This window comes from Gossypium arboreum, chromosome 10, assembly GCF_025698485.1.
Source record: "Gossypium arboreum isolate Shixiya-1 chromosome 10, ASM2569848v2, whole genome shotgun sequence".
Taxonomy (NCBI): Eukaryota; Viridiplantae; Streptophyta; class Magnoliopsida; order Malvales; family Malvaceae; genus Gossypium; species Gossypium arboreum.
This window is the reverse complement of record NC_069079.1, coordinates 124,508,188-124,522,495: the sequence shown is the minus strand read 5'-3', so window position 1 is coordinate 124,522,495 and position 14,308 is coordinate 124,508,188. Positions and strand designations below refer to the sequence as shown.

Here is a 14,308-nt window from a genome sequence, read left to right as displayed (position 1 = left end):
AAAAATAATCAAACACTTCATTATATCCTTAACATAATCATATCTTCCGCTAAAGCGGTTTTTTCTTCACTCCATTTCTATATTGTGCAAATTTCCGCACTTTGCTATGGATGAGAGAATAATAGGTGCTGCACAAACAGGAGACATAAACATCTTGTATGAGTTAATTCTGAATGATCCATATGTTTTACAGCGTATCGATGATGAACCTTTTTTCAATACTCCTTTGCATGTAGCAGCCTCTGCAGGGCATATTGATTTTATGATGGAGATGATCAACTTAAAGCCATCGTTTGCAAGAAAGCTAAACCAAGCTGGGTTCAGCCCCATGCACTTGGCTCTGCAAAATAAAAAAACTGAATCAGTGCTTCGACTCCTCAGGTTTGATGAAGGCCTTGTTCGTGTCAAAGGGCGGGAGGGCTTGACTCCTTTGCATCACGTGGTTCAAAATGGAAATGTTGATTTTTTGATCAAGTTCCTTGAGGTTTACCCCGAGGCTATTGAAGATGTGACTGTTCGAGATGAGACGGTTTTCCATCTTGCCATAAAAAATGACAGGTTTGAAGCTTTCCAAGTCTTGGTGGGGTGGCTTATAAGGAGCTGCCATAAAGCTTCCAACCGTTGGGAGAAAGAACTATTGAGTTGGGCAGACATTGATGGCAACACTGTTTTACATGTTGCTGCTATCAGAAACAGCCCTCAGGTACGACAATTTTGCTAGTGAAATTATTTATGTATATATATACTCAAAGGTTACTTGTATGAATATTCTAATTAACAGGTGGTAAAAGTACTGCTGGAACGCTTGTGTGGTGACCATATCAATGCCAAAAATGCGGAGGGTCTGACTGCACTTGATATCCCATCACAATACACATTGGATGATGATAAGGAGTCCATTAAAGACATGATAAGCAAAGCAGGAGGTTTGAGTGGTTCCTCTTCCTCGCTTCCCAAAACTTCCATCTCTTCATTCCACATCGAATCTTTAAAAGGAAAGATGCCAGTTCTTAAAAAAATTGCAACAATAGCAAGTCGTGGAAAGAAGGGAATCCCATATGAGATGCATAACACATTTTTAGTAGTCACAGTGCTAATTATAACAGCTACATACACTGCCACTTTGGAACCTCCAAAGCAGCCTGATAACATTTCAAATTCCCAGGATTTCCCACTCAAGTATGACGCATCTTTAGGTTCAACCAGCACTGGAACCGTACCAAGTCCTCCACTCGCTGGAAAAGAAAATTTGAAAAATATACTAGACGTGTCCACAATGTTTTGGCTATACAACACTTTAACCTTTTGGGCAGCAACTGTTTTAACAGCCTATCTCCTACCCAGCCGTTCAATCTCCATGTTTATTCTCATAACACTTTCCTTGTTTGGGACCTGTTACATGCTTTTAGTTGCTGTTTCCATACGGACACTCGCATTTCAGTATCCATACTATCTGAATCTTGGATCCGTTTCCTATCCTAGTCTTAGCATTACTAATTACTGCTTGGCAACGGTACTAGCCCTCGTGACATTATACAGGACATCCTATTATATGGTATACAGGTTTGTACCCAAAAGAAGGTTCTTCCTCCACCTACAAGTCGTTTCCCTTTGCATCTATGCTGTTATTCTTATTCCAGCTATCCTAAATTCTGAACTCATATTGGAGATTACCAAATACAGAATAATATAGATTGACAAAGGAAACTTCTTTAAATGAGTCAATAAGACTATCATTGTAGGGTTGGATGCTGATATTAGTGTTTTGGATTTAGAAGTTAATAATGCTCCTCGGTTTATAGGCTGATGACCATGAGCAATAAGTGATTGTAGAATCGGTTCTAGACATTTTGGTGAGCTCTGATTTCTAGTTATTGAATGTAGGAAAGACTTTCTATAGGGGAATGGCGGTAAGTGTTCCAAATTTCCCTTTGTTGTCAATGTTTATGGGTTGAACTATTTTTTTCACCAGTTATTTTTGTGTTTGAATTGAGATTTGTTGATTTTGTGGACTGATGAACTGGTTGCTGCATTTGAATTTAAGTTAGAATTTAAGTTAAAATTCTACATTTCTCCTTAAGTGATACCGAAGAGTTTGTGTGCTCTTTCGAGAGATGATATTTCATACACAAGTGAGTCTAATGAACAAGTAGTATCGGTTTTACTCACAAATCCAAATAATGCAGAACAAGAAAAAGTGAAGAAAACAAAATACGTGTACTGACAGTAAATAGTATGTGTAGCAGTGTAGGGTATGCCATTGCCTTCCAATTATTGGATATTTCTAATTCCTTGGTGTTTTTCTCCTTCATTATTGTAGCCAATTCCACCATGTGAGGAGTAACCCATTCTCAACTTTCTTAATTATACAAGGCCTTTATTTATTTATTTACGAGTGTGAGTGCAATACTTAAACGTTGTTCGATAAATAGAAAAATTAAATATTAAAAATTAAGTTTTTGAGAATTAAATTTAAAATTAAAATTAAAATATATTTATATAATTTAAAATTAATTTCGAAATATAATTATACTCTTTATTAAAAGTTAAGTTTCAACAGATCTCATTAATTGAAACTTGATAGCTATAAAATCATTTCAACAAATAATTTTATTGTAGATGCTATTTGTTTACATTTGGAGTATGGGCATACAGAAGGCATAATTTTATCATTGGATAAAACTAGATCACATGGATGAACACAATTTTTAACCTTAAAGTATGAAGCCATCCATAAACCTAAAAGTTTTATAATATAATAACTCCAGGTTAATGAAATCTTCAAAACATAATATATATATATATATATATATATATGTATATATTTTGTTGCTCAATTTCTGTCTTTTCTATTGTTCCTTTGTTGGCTTAGATCACAGCACCAAAAGATTAAACATCCATTGCTATAACCTTTCCTATCCTAACTCAATTCTTTAACGTAGATTCTATAAATTATAGTTTAATAAATTATAGTTTAAGTATTTTAATTTTTTTATAAGATGTGATTTAATAATTATTTAATCAATTCGTAATTAAAAATTAATATCTACTCTTGTTTTTAATTGAATTTTAAAAAAATTGATATTCTCTTAATTTTTCTAAAAATCATTTGGTGATAAAAAATCATTATGATATAAGGTATAAAATAAAATGGTATCACGAGAGTTATCCAATACACGTGATATGATATTTGTACAAAATGGGTTGATTCATAAAAAAGCCTACTGGGTACGAATATCAATTAAAATTAAGACAAATGTAACTTTCTTTAAAATAGTAAGCACGCGGACTTGAAAGATTCCTTTTTCTGCTTTCTTTATAAACAAAGCTGCAGACAATTCTTGATAAAATGTTTCCTATTTTAAACTTTGGAGTATGAACATGTGAAAGACCTACTTCATTTCACAGACCACCTTAGTCTTCACTCATTCTAGTAAACATTGTAAGTGGGCTTAAGCTCTTTCAAATTTTCTTCTGTCAATTGGTCCTTCCACCTCACATGGATGAAAGTTTGAGAACAGCAGCTCGTACAGGAAATGTTACTGGTTTGTACAATTTAATTCAAAGAGATGGAAATGTTTTGAGGCACTTTGATGAGGTGGAGTTTGTCAACACTCCTTTACGCATTGCTGCAGAAGAAAGATGCATTAGGTTTGCAATGGAAATGATGAAGTTAAAGCCAGCATTTACTAGGAAGCTAAACCAACAGGGCTTGAGCCCACTTCACATTGCAGTTAAACAAGGGCATAAAGAGATGGCTCTACGTTTCTTGGAAATTGATAAATATCTTGTTCGTGTCAAAGGAAAGAACGGTAAGAATCCCTTGCACTTCATAAGTGAAGCTGGAAATCATGATGGCATGTTGGATAGAATTTTAGAGATTTGTCCTTAACGTAACATCCTGAATTTGGGGCCTAAAAGAGTTGGATTTTGAGTCTGGGATTCGAATAGAAGAAAACCTGAATAATTAGGAAGTTTTAAATATTATCGTTTCAGAAAAAAATTTATTTTATTAAATTACCAGTAGAAAATTTTTACTGTATTTATTATTACGGATATTTTAAATTTTTATGAAATTTTAATTAGCATTATGAGATAAAATTATTATTATTAGAAAAATATTACTGTAAGTATGTTTGAATTTTTTTTGAAAATTATTATTATCATTTGAAATTATAATAAAATTATTATTATTATTATTGTATGGAAAAAGAAGAAGATAATAGTTATAAAATTATTGTTGTTTTGGTGTTTAAACTCTAGGAAAAAAATTTGTTTAAATTTGGCCTCTTAAGGGAATCTGGGCAGTAGGCTTCATTAATAAATTAGGGCTGAATTTTAGCAGATTCAGGCATCTGGCCCAGTGGCTAAGGACGCTAGGAGGACGCTAGGGAGAAGCCTGGGTTCAAGGCACAGCGTACGCAATTTAGGTTTTTTTTAAATATGCAAATCGTGACTAAAATAAGGGTTAAGAGGAGTTGCGGGTATAATTTAACATAAAAAGCACCTGTGGCGCAGTGGCAGCAACGCGCTGGACATAGGGAGAGGGCGCAGGTTCGATTCCATATGCGAGTGAATCCTGTTTTATTTTTAAAGTGGGCCAGAACTGAAGCAGGTAAGGTTTATAATTTATTGTGACCATATATTAGCGAGGAAAGAAGCCTGGTGCTGTGGCCAGCAGCATGGGCGTGGGCGCTAGGCGGACGGAGGTATGGGGTTCGAGTACAGGAGAAGGTATGCTTTAATGTTATATTTTTAAAATGAACGGGACTTCAGCAGGTAACCTTTAAGATAAAATGTGATGGTATATTATTGAAAATAAATGCCCGTCCCAGTGGTCAGCAGCGTGCTGGGCAACCTAGAGGTCCCAGGTTCGATCAGCGCTATGTGCAAAAGAAGAGTTTCTTTTTGCTGAACGCGCGTGGGAAGGACCGTATGGGATTGAAACTGTACCAGCTGCAGGAGGAGTCGGCTGAGTGGGGGACTGCTGCTCAGTAGTGGGAGTTTGAATTAAATTCAAACTTTGATTTTGGCCATGAATTTAGGAGAAGGAAGGAATTAAAATTGGAAAAAGATTTTATTTTATTCTAATCTTATCTTATCTCCTTTTTTTTTTCTTTCTCATATTCTTTTCTATTTCTTCCCCCAAAGCTGAACAATTCTCTCATTTTTTTATTTTCTTTCCTTCTCTCATATATTCCCCTCTTCTCTTTTCTTTCTCCTCTTGTCGATTGTTCTTAAGCTAATCCCTCTCTTTTCTCTTTCGTTATTTCTTCCATAAACTCTCTACCTCTCATTCTTCCTCTCTTTCAATTAAGTTAAAAGCGAAAAACCCTATATGCAAAGGGTGCCTGTTGGTTGTATTCAAAGGGTTTAGTGGTGATATCGATTTTTTTTCTTATAGTGTGGATTAAAGGCTACTAATCGAGGGCTTGGATATTTGGAAAGACCGAGTTAGATCTAGTCCATTTTTTTAAGAAAGGTAAGAACACTAGTGCCTAAAGTGTTAATGGTCGATTTTAGTAAGGAGTTTTGTAGATAAGTTGCTATGGATTCATAGTTAACATATTAGTAATTGATTGTAGGCGATTCGTGTGTGGAACTCGTCAAGCTTTCGTCACAAGCAATTGTGTAAACGACACCCACTCATAGACTAGATCGGTAAAAGCGAAAAGTCGAAAAGCCGGATTTATGAACTTATGACGTGCGAGCACTTGTGAGTGGTTTGGTTGTTAATTTTGATAATCATAAGCAATATGATTGCAAAGTGCGTAATTCGTGCGCCGGTATATTTGGGTTTAATGGGCGAAAATAGGTTAGTGGGCCACGGGCCGATTCGATAAAAACGCTTCGGTAAGTGCTTACATTAATGTGTTAATGGTTAGAATATGTATGTAAACTCTATAATAGTAAATTTTATTAAACTACCCCTAAGTATGAAAATTCTTGTTTTACCCCTAAGTGCTAAATGACCGTTATACCCCTAGGGTTAATTTTGGTGAAATACATGATATTCGATTACATTTGTTATATGCCATGACATGTATATCATTGCATGGGGTTGGGTTTTGTTATGGAGGAAGAACCTGTTACGGTGGTCGTGCCACATATTACGATATAGCGACTTTCTTTGCGGATTATAGTTAGTGCATAATCGGTGCTAACACTTTGTAAGTGTAGGGATGGCGTGGGTGATTTATTCCCCCAGTGAAGTGTAAGGATGGACGGAGGAAGTGCGGGGTTGGATGGGGTTATCATGCATTAATCATATGAGATTGTTTTATTATGGGCCAATCTGTATTAAAGGGCCCAACTATGTTAATATGGGCAAGGCCCAATATATCTCGACTTGTAATAGGGCTACGGCCCGATTGATATTGATATGGGCTAGGCCCAAGATACTCATATCGTAAGGGCTATGGCCCAGATTAATCTTGATATGGGCTAAGGCCTAGTTAACATCGATTTGAATAGGGCTTAGGCCCAAGAAAGCTTGAACCGATTTGGGCTCTGGTTGGGATACTTTACACATCGAGTTTTCCAAACTCACCCCCTTTTTCCCATCTTTGCGGTGAGCCTTAGATCGATGGACTTGGAGTGGCGGGATTCGAGTGGCCACAAAGATTAAGTTTCATTTTCCTTAAAATAAGTTTAGCATTTATTATTTTGATTATTTTTATTCGGTTTAAGTTGTAATAAGGCCGCTCTTTTTATTATTTTTAATATTTTGGGTTATTAAATTGGTTAGCTCTAGGGCGCGTTTTATAAAAGTTACTTATTTTAAAATATCACAATAACCGAGCAAAGCTTCCGCAACGTAAATGTTTTCAAAGGAAATAAATATTTTAAATAGACTTAAACTTAATTTGTTGTTCGTAGACAAGTAATAAGCTTAAAGTGTGGCAATGGATGTATGCATGTCTAGGATTGGATCATGGAAGAGCTAGGTACTTAAGCGTCTAATTGACTCACCTCCTCTTTTCTTGAATCCTACAGTGCGTAGTATCCATTCACTTTAAGCCATGACAAAGAAGGTTTGATTTTTTCGATACTTAACTATTTTTTTAAAATAACATGTTTCTGCCACTACAAAGGTTTACAAGTTTTCAAAGTTTCCCATAAGATTTTACAAGGTTGTTAACAATGCTTTGATTATTACAATGAATCACATTTTGGAAAAAAAAATAAGGCTAAAGTTTTATTCAAGTTTAAACGGTAAAAGTTTCTAAACATCAAGAAGGGTTTTCAATGAAAACATTGTTTTCGAAAAACACTTCAATGTGACACGCCGGAATTGGTCGTAACGTCTGACCGGGTTTGGGGTGTTACGTCTAGTGGTATCAAAGCCTGGTTGCAACAACTCGGCTGTGGATCGGGTCCGAAAATCTTTTCAAAAACTTGGGCCTAAGAAGGGTATTTTTGGAAATGGTAAGTTTTCGAAGATGTTCAAGTTTTTCTATTTGTTAAATGGGGTTAAATCAATAGTTTTAAAATAAAAGTGTTTTCAAATCATATCTTTTTTCGGTAAACAAGAACATGGGTTTTTATGGACTGATCAAGAAGTGGCACACTGAATCCCTGGCACCAAGTCTGTAAGTATTTTTGTTCCTCATATTACACTATATTAAGATATTATTGTAGATAGAACTGAGACCATATCATGACATTATAACTAGGGCAACCCTAAAAACTCTAGAATCTGAGGGCGTAGCTAGGCTATGATTCGTAAAAATAGAAACTTGAAAATACTATCTCTGCATAAGACATGTGAATAAATAGTAAAATTTTTGAGATCTTTGTAGTTAATAGATATGTGTACTGGTAATGTAGAGTATTGATATGGATTCTGAGGGTAAGCAAAGTCCGCCAACTTGGTAGCGGTAACTCGAGCTTAGTCTTGAGCACCTTGGCCGAGTTAGTAAGGAAAGTGGTAGAGGAAGTATTGGATGCAAAAATTAAGGAAATTAGGGAAGCGCTTCAAGCGGGGTGCTTGGAGTGTAAGAAAAGGAAGGATTCTAGTTCTCGAAAGCCAAGCCTCGCTTCGTGAAACATGTTAAGGCACGACCAAACTACCCAATCAGAAGATCGCAGCGGACGTCATTCGGTGAATGCCATAGGAAGACAGGAGCATGTCGTAGATGTGGGTCCAAGGAGCATCGAGCTCGGGATTGCCAAGTTTGTTTTATTTAAATATATGTTACGAGTTGTATGCGTGCTCGATAAACGTTTCTTTATTTGGTAATTAGATGTTCGGGTCGTACTAAGAATTATTTTTAATCGAGTCTTGTGAGTGAAAGCATAGTGGTTTGACTTGAGTAATACGGTTAGTTGATAGTTTGAAATTTCTAGGACGAAATTTTTTAAGGAGGGTAGAGTTGTAACATCCTGAATTTGGGGCCTAGAAGAGTTGGGTTTTGAGTGCAGGATTGAATAGAAGAAAACACGAATAATTAGGAAGTTTTAAATATTATCGTTTAGAAAAAAATTTATTTTATTAAATTACCAGTAGAAAATTTTTACTGTATTTATTATTACGGATATTTTAAATTTTTATGAAATTTTAATTAGCATTATGAGATAAAATTATTATTATTAGAAAAATATTACTGTAAGTATGTTTGAAATTTTTTTTGAAAATTATTATTATCACTTGAAATTATAATAAAATTATTATTATTATTATTATTATTATTATTATTGTATGGAAAAAAAAAAGAAGATAATAGTTATAAAATTATTGTTGTTTTGGTGTTTAAACTCTAGGAAAAAATTTGTTTAAATTTGGCCTCTTAAGGGAATCTGGGCAGTAGGCTTCATTAATAAATTAGGGCTGAGTTTTAGCAGATTCAGGCATCTGGCCCAGTGGCTAAGGACGCTAGGAGGACGCTAGGGAGGAGCCTGGGTTCAAGGCACAGCGTACGCAATTTGGGTTTTTTTTAAATATGCAGATCGTGGCTAAAATAAGGGTTAAGAGGAGTTGCGGGTATAATTTAACATAAAAAGCACCTGTGGCGCAGTGGCAGCAGCGCGCTGGACATAGGGAGAGGGTGCAGGTTCGATTCCATATGCGAGTGAATCCTGTTTTATTTTTAAAGTGGGCCAGAACTGAAGCAGGTAAGGTTTATAATTTATTGTGACCATATATTAGCGAAGAAAGAAGCCTGGTGCTGTGGACAGCAGCATGGGCGTGGGCGCTAGGCGAACGGAGGTATGGGGTTCGAGTACAGGAGAAGGTATGCTTTAATGTTATATTTTTAAAATGAACGGGACTTCAGCAGGTAACCTTTAAGATAAAATGTGACGGTATATTATTGAAAATAAATGCCCGTCCCAGTGGCCAGCAGCGTGTTGGGCAACCTAGAGGTCCCAGGTTCGATCAGCGCTATGCGCAAAAGAAGAGTTTCTTTTTGCTGAACGCGCGTGGGAAGGACCGTATGGGATTGAAACGGTACCAGCTGCAGGAGGAGTCGGCTGAGTGGGGGACTGCTGCTCAGTAGTGGGAGTTTGAATTAAATTCAAACTTTGATTTTGGCCATGAATTTAGGAGAAGGAAGGAATTAAAATTGGAAAAGGATTTTATTTTATTCTAATCTTATCTTATCTCCTTTTTTTTTCTTTCTCATATTCTTTTCTATTTCTTCCCCCAAAGCTGAAAAATTCTCTCATTTTTTTATTTTCTTTCCTTCTCTCATATATTCCCCTCTTCTCTTTTCTTTCTCCTCTTGTCGATTGTTCTTAAGCTAATCCCTCTCTTTTCTCTTTCGTTATTTCTTCCACAAACTCTCTACCTCTCATTCTTCCTCTCTTTCAATTAAGTTAAAAGCCGAAAAACCCCTATATGCAAAGGGTGCCTGTTGGTTGTACTCAAAGGGTTTAGTGGTGATATTTGATTTTTTTTTCTTATAGTGTGGATTAAAGGCTACTAATCGAGGGCTTGGATATTTGGAAAGACCAGAGTTAGATCTAGTCCATTTTTTTGGCAAAGGTAAGAACACTAGTGCCTAAAGTGTTAATGGTCGATTTTAGTAAGGAGTTTTGCGAGATAAGTTGCTATGGATTCATAGTTAACGTATTAGTAATTGATTGTAGGCGCTTCGTGTGTGGAACTCGTCGTTTGTCACAAAATGTGTGTAAACGACACCCACTCATAGACTAGATCGGTAAAAGCGAAAAAGCGAAAAGCGGCATTTATGAACTTCTTGACGTGCGAGCACTTGTGAGGTGGTTTGGTTGTTAATTTTGATAATTGCAAGCGGTATGATTGCAGAGTCGTAATTTCGCACTTCGGTATATTTGGGTTTAATGGGCGAAAATAGGTTAGTGGGCCAGCGGCTCGATTCGAAAAACGCTTCTAAGCAAGTGCTTACATTAATGTGTTAATGGTTAGAATATGTATGTAAACTCTAGAATAGTAGATTTTATTAAACTACCCTAAGTATGAAAATTACCGTTTTACCCTTAGGTGCTAAATGACCGTTATACCCTTAGGGTTAATTGTGACCGAAATACATGATATTCGATTACATTTGTTATATGCCATGACATGTATATCATTGCATGGGGTTGGGTTTTGTTATGGAGGAAGAACGGTTACGGTGGCTATGCCACATATTACGATATAAGCGACTTTCTTTGCGGATTATAGTTAGTGCCGCAATCGGTGCTAACACTGTAAGTGTAGGGATGGCGTGGGTGATTTATTCCCCACAGGAAGTGTAGGGATGGACGGAGGGAAGTGCAAGGTTGGATGGGGTTATCATGCATTAATCATATGAGACTGTTTTATTATGGGCCAACTGTATTAAAAGGGGCCCAACTATGTTAATATGGGCAAGGCCCAATATATCTCGACTTGTAATAGGGCTACGGCCCGATTGATCTTGATATGGGCTAGGCCCAAGATACTCTTATCTTGTAAGGGCTATGGCCCGATTAATCTTGATATGGGCTAAGGCCTAGTTAACACCGATTTTGAATAGGGCTTAGGCCCGAAGAAAGCTTGAACCGATTTGGGCTCTGGTTGGGATACTTTACATCGAGTTTTCCAAACTCACCCCTTTTTCCCATCTTTGCGGTGAGCCTTAGATCGATGGACTTGGAGTCAAGGGATTCAGAGTGGCCACAAAGATTAAGTTTCTGTTTTCCTTAAAATAAGTTTCGCATTTATTATTTTGATTATTTTTATTCTGGTTTAAGTTGTAATAAGGCCGCTCTTTTTATTATTTTTAATATTTTGGGTTATTAAATTGGTTAGCTCTAGGGCGCGTTTTATAAAAGTTACTTATTTTTAAAATATCACAATAACAGAGCAAAGCTTCCATAGCGTAAATGTTTTCAAAGGAAATAAATATTTTAAATAGACTTAAACTTAATTTGTTGTTCGTGGACAAGTAATAAGCTTAAAGTGTGGCAATGGATGTATGCATGTCTAGGATTGGATCATGGAAGAGCTAGGTACTTAAGCAGTCTAATTGACTCACCTCCTCTTTTCTTGAATCCTACCTGGTGCGTAGTATCCATTCACTTTAAGCCATGACAAAGAAGGTTTGATTTTTTTCGATACTTAACTATTTTTTTAAAATAACATGTTTCTGCCACTACAAAGGTTTACAAGTTTTCAAAGTTTCCCATAAGATTTTACAAGGTTGTTAACAATGCTTTGATTATTACAATGAATCACATTTTGGAAAAAAAATAAGGCTAAAGTTTTATTCAAGTTTAAACGGTAAAAGTTTCTAAACATCAAGAAGGGTTTTCAATGAAAACATGGTTTTCGAAAAACACTTCAATGTGACACGCCGGAATCGGTCGTAACGTCTGACCCGGGTTTGGGGTGTTACGTCTAGTGGTATCAGAGCCTGGTTGCAACAACTTTGCTGTGGATCGGGTCCGAAAATCTTTTCAAAAACTTGGGCCTAAGAAGGGTATTTTTGGAAATGGTAAGTTTTTCGATGATGTTCAAGTTTTTCTATTTGTTAAACGGGGTTAAATCAATAGTTTTAAAATAAAAGTGTTTTCAAATCATATCTTTTTTAGGTAAACAAGAACATGGGTTTTATGGATCGATCGAAGTAGCACACCTGAATCCCGCACCAAGTCTGTAAGTATTTACATTCCTCATATTACACTATATTAAGATATTATTGTAGATAGAATGAGACCATATCATGACATTATAACTAGGGCAACCCTAAAACTCTAGAATACTGGGGCGTAGCTAGGCTATGATTCGTGAAAATAGAAACTTGAAAATACTATCTCTGCATAAGACATGTTAATAAATAGTAAAATTTTGAGATCTTTGTAGTTAATTGATATGTGTACTGGTAATGTAGAGTATTGATATGGATTCGAGGGTAAGCAAAGTCCGCCAACTTGGGTGTGCAGTAACTCGAGCTTGGTCTTGAGGCCTTGGCCGAGTTAGTAAGGAAAGTGGTAGAGGAAGTATTGGATACAAAAATTAAGGAAATTAGGGAAGCGCTTCAAGCAGGGTGCTTGGTGTGTAAGAAAAGGAAGGATTCTAGTTCTTAGAAAGCCAAGCCTCGTTCTGTGAAACATGTTAAGGCTCGACCAAACTACCCAATCTGCAAAGACTACAACGGACGTCATTCGGGTGAATGCCATAGGAAGACAGGAGCATGTCGTAGATGTGGGTCCAAGGAGCATCGAGCTCGGGATTGCCAAGTTTGTTTTATTTAAATATATGTTACGAGTTGTATGCGTGCACGATAAACGCGTTTCTTTATTTGGTAATTAGATGTTCAGGTCGTACTAAGAATTATTTTTAATCGAGTCTTGATGAAAGCATAGTGGTTTGACTTGAGTAATACGGTTAGTTGATAGTTTGAAATTTCGAGGACGAAATTTTTTTAAGGAGGGTAGAGTTGTAACATCCTGAATTTAGAAGAGTTGGGTTTTGAGTCTGGGATTCGAATAGAAGAAAACCTGAATAATTAGGTTGTTTTAAATATTATCGTTTCAGAAAAAATTTATTTTATTAAATTACCAGTAGAAAATTTTTACTGTATTTATTATTACGGATATTTTAAATTTTTATGAAATTTTAATTAGCATTATGAGATAAAATTATTATTATTAGAAAAATATTCTTGTAAGTATGTTTGAATTTTTTTTTGAAAATTATTATTATCATTTGAAATTATAATAAAATTATTATTATTATTATTATTATTGTATGGAAAAAAAGAAGATAATAGTTATAAAATTATTGTTGTTTTGGTGTTTAAACTCTAGGAAAAAAATTTGTTTAAATTTGGCCTCTTAAGGGAATCTGGGCAGTAGGCTTCATTAATAAATTAGGGCTGAGTTTTAGCAGATTCAGGCATCTGGCCCAGTGGCTAAGGACGCTAGGAGGACGCTAGGGAGGAGCCTGGGTTCAAGGCACAGCGTACGCAATTTGGGTTTTTTTTAAATATGCAGATCGTGGCTAAAATAAGGGTTAAGAGGACTTGCGGGTATAATTTAACATAAAAAGCACCTGTGGCGCAGTGGCAGCAGCGCGCTAGACATAGGGAGAGGGCGCAGGTTCGATTCCATATGCGAGTGAATCCTGTTTTATTTTTAAAGTGGGCCAGAACTGAAGCAGGTAAGGTTTATAATTTATTGTGACCATATATTAGCGAGGAAAGAAGCCTGGTGCTGTGGCCAGCAGCATGGGCGTGGGCGCTAGGCGGACGGAGGTCTGGGGTTCGAGTACAGGAGAAGGTATGCTTTAATGTTATATTTTTAAAATGAACGGGACTTCAGCAGGTAACCTTTAAGATAAAATGTGACGGTATATTATTGAAAATAAATGCCCGTCCCAGTGGCCAGCAGCGTGCTGGGCAACCTAGAGGTCCCAGGTTCGATCAGCGCTATGCGCAAAAGAAGAGTTTCTTTTTACTGAACGCGCGTGGGAAGGACCGTATGGGATTGAAACGGTACCAGCTGCAGGAGGAGTCGGCTGAGTGGGGGACTGCTGCTCAGTAGTGGGAGTTTGAATTAAATTCAAACTTTGATTTTGGCCATGAATTTAGGAGAAGGAAGGAATTAAAATTGGAAAAGGATTTTATTTTATTCTAATCTTATCTTATCTCCTTTTTTTTTTCTTTCTCATATTCTTTTCTATTTCTTCCCCCAAAGCTGAACAATTCTCTCATTTTTTTATTTTCTTTCTCTCTCTTATATGCTTTAATGTTATATTTTTAAAATGAACGGGACTTCAGCAGGTAACCTTTAAGATAAAATGTGACGGTATATTATTGAAAATAAATGCCCGTCCCAGTGGCCAGCAGCGTGCTGGGCAACC

At 36.3% G+C, this 14,308-nt stretch overlaps 2 protein-coding genes across 7 annotated transcripts; both read left to right on the top strand.

The window, feature by feature from the left end:
• LOC108488209 (ankyrin repeat-containing protein BDA1-like) lies at positions 1-2,062 on the top strand. Its single transcript, XM_053020623.1, has 2 exons — positions 1-703; positions 782-2,062. The coding sequence occupies exons 1-2, from the start codon at positions 107-109 to the stop codon at positions 1,691-1,693; spliced, it is 1,509 nt and encodes a 502-aa protein (XP_052876583.1). The 5' UTR covers positions 1-106; the 3' UTR covers positions 1,694-2,062.
• Positions 2,063-3,349: 1,287 nt separating this feature from the next.
• LOC108489060 (ankyrin repeat-containing protein BDA1-like) lies at positions 3,350-5,229 on the top strand. 6 transcript variants are annotated; one of them, XR_008272789.1, is made up of 3 exons: positions 3,350-3,812; positions 4,346-4,417; positions 4,519-5,229. XR_008272789.1 is itself a non-coding variant. In XM_053020670.1 (2 exons), exons 1-2 carry the CDS (start codon positions 3,500-3,502, stop codon positions 4,369-4,371), a joined length of 342 nt encoding a protein of 113 aa, XP_052876630.1. In that variant the 5' UTR covers positions 3,350-3,499; the 3' UTR covers positions 4,372-4,483. The 6 variants fall into 6 exon arrangements, 3 of the variants coding, with proteins under 3 accessions (XP_052876630.1, XP_052876631.1, XP_017648800.1); XR_008272790.1 differs by having other exon boundaries at positions 4,346-4,430; XR_008272791.1 differs by having other exon boundaries at positions 4,343-4,417.
• Positions 5,230-14,308: the final 9,079 nt, after the last annotated feature.

Coding starts and splice junctions, on each gene's coding strand:
- LOC108488209 (XM_053020623.1), top strand. CDS start 107: ATGGATGAGAGAATAATAGGTGCTGCACAAACAGGAGACATAAACATC. Junction 704..781: donor CTATCAGAAACAGCCCTCAG/GTACGACAATTT, acceptor TCTAATTAACAG/GTGGTAAAAGTACTGCTGGA.
- LOC108489060 (XM_053020670.1), top strand. CDS start 3,500: ATGGATGAAAGTTTGAGAACAGCAGCTCGTACAGGAAATGTTACTGGT. Junction 3,813..4,342: donor TCGTGTCAAAGGAAAGAACG/GTAAGAATCCCT, acceptor GCTGAATTTTAG/CAGATTCAGGCATCTGGCCC.